Here is a 3,019-nt window from a genome sequence, read left to right on the forward strand (position 1 = left end):
TCGTTCGTGCGCTTCTATCATGCTTATTCAGGAGTCGGAGAGTCTGTATGACGTTCAACGCGGTAATCAGCGCGTGGCTCCGTTCACCAGGTGTGTGTGGTGGGCGTGGCTCTCACTATGTCGACACCAGCGTCATGTGACGGCGGCTGTACGTGAAGTGTGACGTCACTAAGGAACTATCAATAACCAGTAAGTGACATAAACGGTCTGGTGTGTGGTGTCGGGTTGGTGATGTCTCTTAGCGTCACTTGGACAGGTGTGTTACCTGTCAATCACAGAAACGTCAACACCATTGGTTTGATATTTTATTGATCAGAAGCCAAAGAGAGTGACGACATCAATAACATCCAGCCAGCTGTCATTGATCAGCTTATGACGTCATCGAATAGAGCAGGCAGAACTCCAACCGGTCCGATCAGCACATTTTTGTTTCCACCTCCAAGAGCTTTATTGATCCGATCAGCAGGTCACTGATCGAATTGATGGAACTGATCGATACAGTTTCAACAACAGCTGATCAATGAACAGCTACTGAAGCTCCGAAGGGACAAAATTTAACATATTTAATATTTTTCAATCCATCCATCATTTTCCGCTAATATTTTTAATGTCATAAATAAACTGTGAATAATCTTGATTAATAATAATAGATGTCAAATTATTTTCAGTTTTATTTAAATTTTCCTGAAATATATTTGTATTATTTAAAGACATTTTCTGTGTTGAAACCTGTCAGTCAGGTTTTAAGTCCTCTCAACCAATCAGGGTTCTCCTGGGAGGCCCAGTGCTTCTATTGGCTGTAAGTTCCTCTTTTTCTTTTAGTTTTGCTTTTATTTTGAAGGTTCTCATCTGAGTCGAGTGTTCATCTTAAAAAAGAAAATAATTTGACTTCAGAACAAATCCGGATTCATTTATTTTTCTACATATTTATTTTTAATTTTATGTTTAGTCACGTTTTCATCTTGTAAAATGTATTTTTGATATGTAATGGCTTTAAATATAGTTTGATGAATATTTACCTCCATATTTACTGTCTATCATTTTCATTATATTTATTATAACTGAATATCACAAAAAAAGCAATAAATTTGTTTCAGATCAGATTCTTCATCCGCAGAAGAAATATTTATTTTATTTTGGAAATTTACATGTTTCAGTGACGTTTGTTTTAATTTTTGTTTCCAACATTTTAGAGTTTAAAATATTTTAATGTTAAAAACAAAATGTTGAATTCATGTGACATTTTTCTTTATTATTTTGTTTTCAGACTGATTCTCAACTTAAATAAAAAAAAAAAAAAAACACGTTTTTTACAGTTAATTTCATGTTTGAATTTATCATTTGATTTTGTTAAAAGAAACAAGAAACAGGAAGGAAACGACGTGTTCACGCTGCTGATCGTCCGCTTCAGGTTCAGAACATGTTGTTTGATTTCCACTGAGCTCCGTTAGTTTCTGTCAACAACAACAACAACAACAGACTTTAAAGGACCATTTTTAAGGTTATTGACTTAATATTTCTTTAACTTCTGAAATAAATCATCTCAACGTTGACGACGTTATGAAATGAAAACAGACTTTTCTTACTGAGGAAATCCTGGTTGGACTTTTTCCTCTGATGATGATGAGATCCAGAAACCTGCAGACAAACAAACAAACAAACTGTCATTCATTTCATTTATGGTTTCAGGTCCGTTTCTAGTAAATTATATAAATCATGACAACGGAGATGTCTTCAAATTGAAATGTCAAACTTAAATTTTAAAAACAAGCCAAACATTTTATAATAAGATCATTTTATTGTCAGTTAAATCTTCTCTAATTATGAAATAAAACTTCAGTAAATAAAAGATTTGGATTATTTTCTTGAAAAAGGATTAAAAACTTTAGTAATTTGAGATAAATATGAGGTTATTTTCTTTTAACCACACAATAAAAAAATGTAATGATAAAAACATTAAACATCAGTTTTTTTTCTCGCCTTCAGATGATTTTATAATAATTAAAATTGATCATATACAACAAAGTAAATACAGTTACGAGACTTCGTTATTGATTTTTATTTCATGTTTTGTCACCAGAATGAAATTGAAACGAAGTTCAACGTTTTTGTTTTCCGACTGACCTTCTTCTTCGAGCCGCCGGCGCTCAGAGCTGCGATTTTCCCCTCAATGTCGGACACCTGCACACAAACAAACAAACAAACAAACACACAAACATGAAAAACACAAACACACAAAACACACAAACATGAAAAACACACAAACACAAAAAACACACAAACACAAAAAACACACAAACACGAAAAACACACAAACACACAAAACACGAAAAACACACAAACACACAAAACACACAAAACACACAAAACACACAAAACACAAAAAACACACAAACACACCAAACACACAAACACGAAAAACACACAAACACACAAAACACGAAAAACACACAAACACAAAAAACACACAAACACACCAAACACACAAACACGAAAAACACACAAACACACAAAACACACAAACACACAAACACAAAAAACACACAAACACACCAAACACACAAACACGAAAAACACACAAACACACAAAACACGAAAAACACACAAACACAAAAAACACACAAACACACCAAACACACAAACACGAAAAACACACAAACACACAAAACACACAAACACACAAAACACAAAAAACACACAAAACACAAACAAGAAAAACACACAAACACGAAAAACACACAAAACACAAACACACAAAACATGTCTTTTTAAATTAATTTATAATAAACTGGTTTCCTGTGATCCAGATTTTCACAATAAAGGCTCATGTTGTTGTTATTGTTGTTTAATCCTCCATCCTGCTGATAAGAACCCACTAACAGTGTCTGTGTCTGGTCCAGGTCACCCGGTCCAGCTCACCCGGTCCAGCTGACCCGACCCACCTCGCTCTCGGCGCTCTGGACCCGGGCGGCGGTCAGCGCCACCACGTCCTCCAGCTCGGACAGCTCTGAGTCGGTGG

The 3,019-nt window shown here is 34.9% G+C and overlaps 1 protein-coding gene across 2 annotated transcripts in view; it reads right to left on the minus strand.

The window, feature by feature from the left end:
- Nucleotides 1-1,231: 1,231 nt before the first annotated feature.
- Nucleotides 1,232-3,019, minus strand: part of mlpha (melanophilin a) — a 21,849-nt gene continuing 20,061 nt past the window's right edge. For both annotated transcript variants that reach the window (XM_069164166.1, XM_069164167.1), the window contains 4 exons: nucleotides 2,943-3,019; nucleotides 2,125-2,181; nucleotides 1,587-1,638; nucleotides 1,232-1,454 (listed from right to left, as the gene is read on the minus strand). The exon at nucleotides 2,943-3,019 is cut by the window's right edge and continues 85 nt beyond it. In XM_069164166.1, the coding sequence (XP_069020267.1) occupies nucleotides 1,414-1,454; nucleotides 1,587-1,638; nucleotides 2,125-2,181; nucleotides 2,943-3,019 (227 nt within the window). In that variant the 3' untranslated portion in view covers nucleotides 1,232-1,413. The remainder of the gene's footprint in view (nucleotides 1,455-1,586; nucleotides 1,639-2,124; nucleotides 2,182-2,942) is intronic.

Source organism: Embiotoca jacksoni, unplaced genomic scaffold (assembly GCF_022577435.1).
Source record: "Embiotoca jacksoni isolate LCO1_2020_lvr unplaced genomic scaffold, fEmbJac1.0.p SCAF_30, whole genome shotgun sequence".
In the NCBI taxonomy this organism is placed as follows: Eukaryota; Metazoa; Chordata; class Actinopteri; family Embiotocidae; genus Embiotoca; species Embiotoca jacksoni.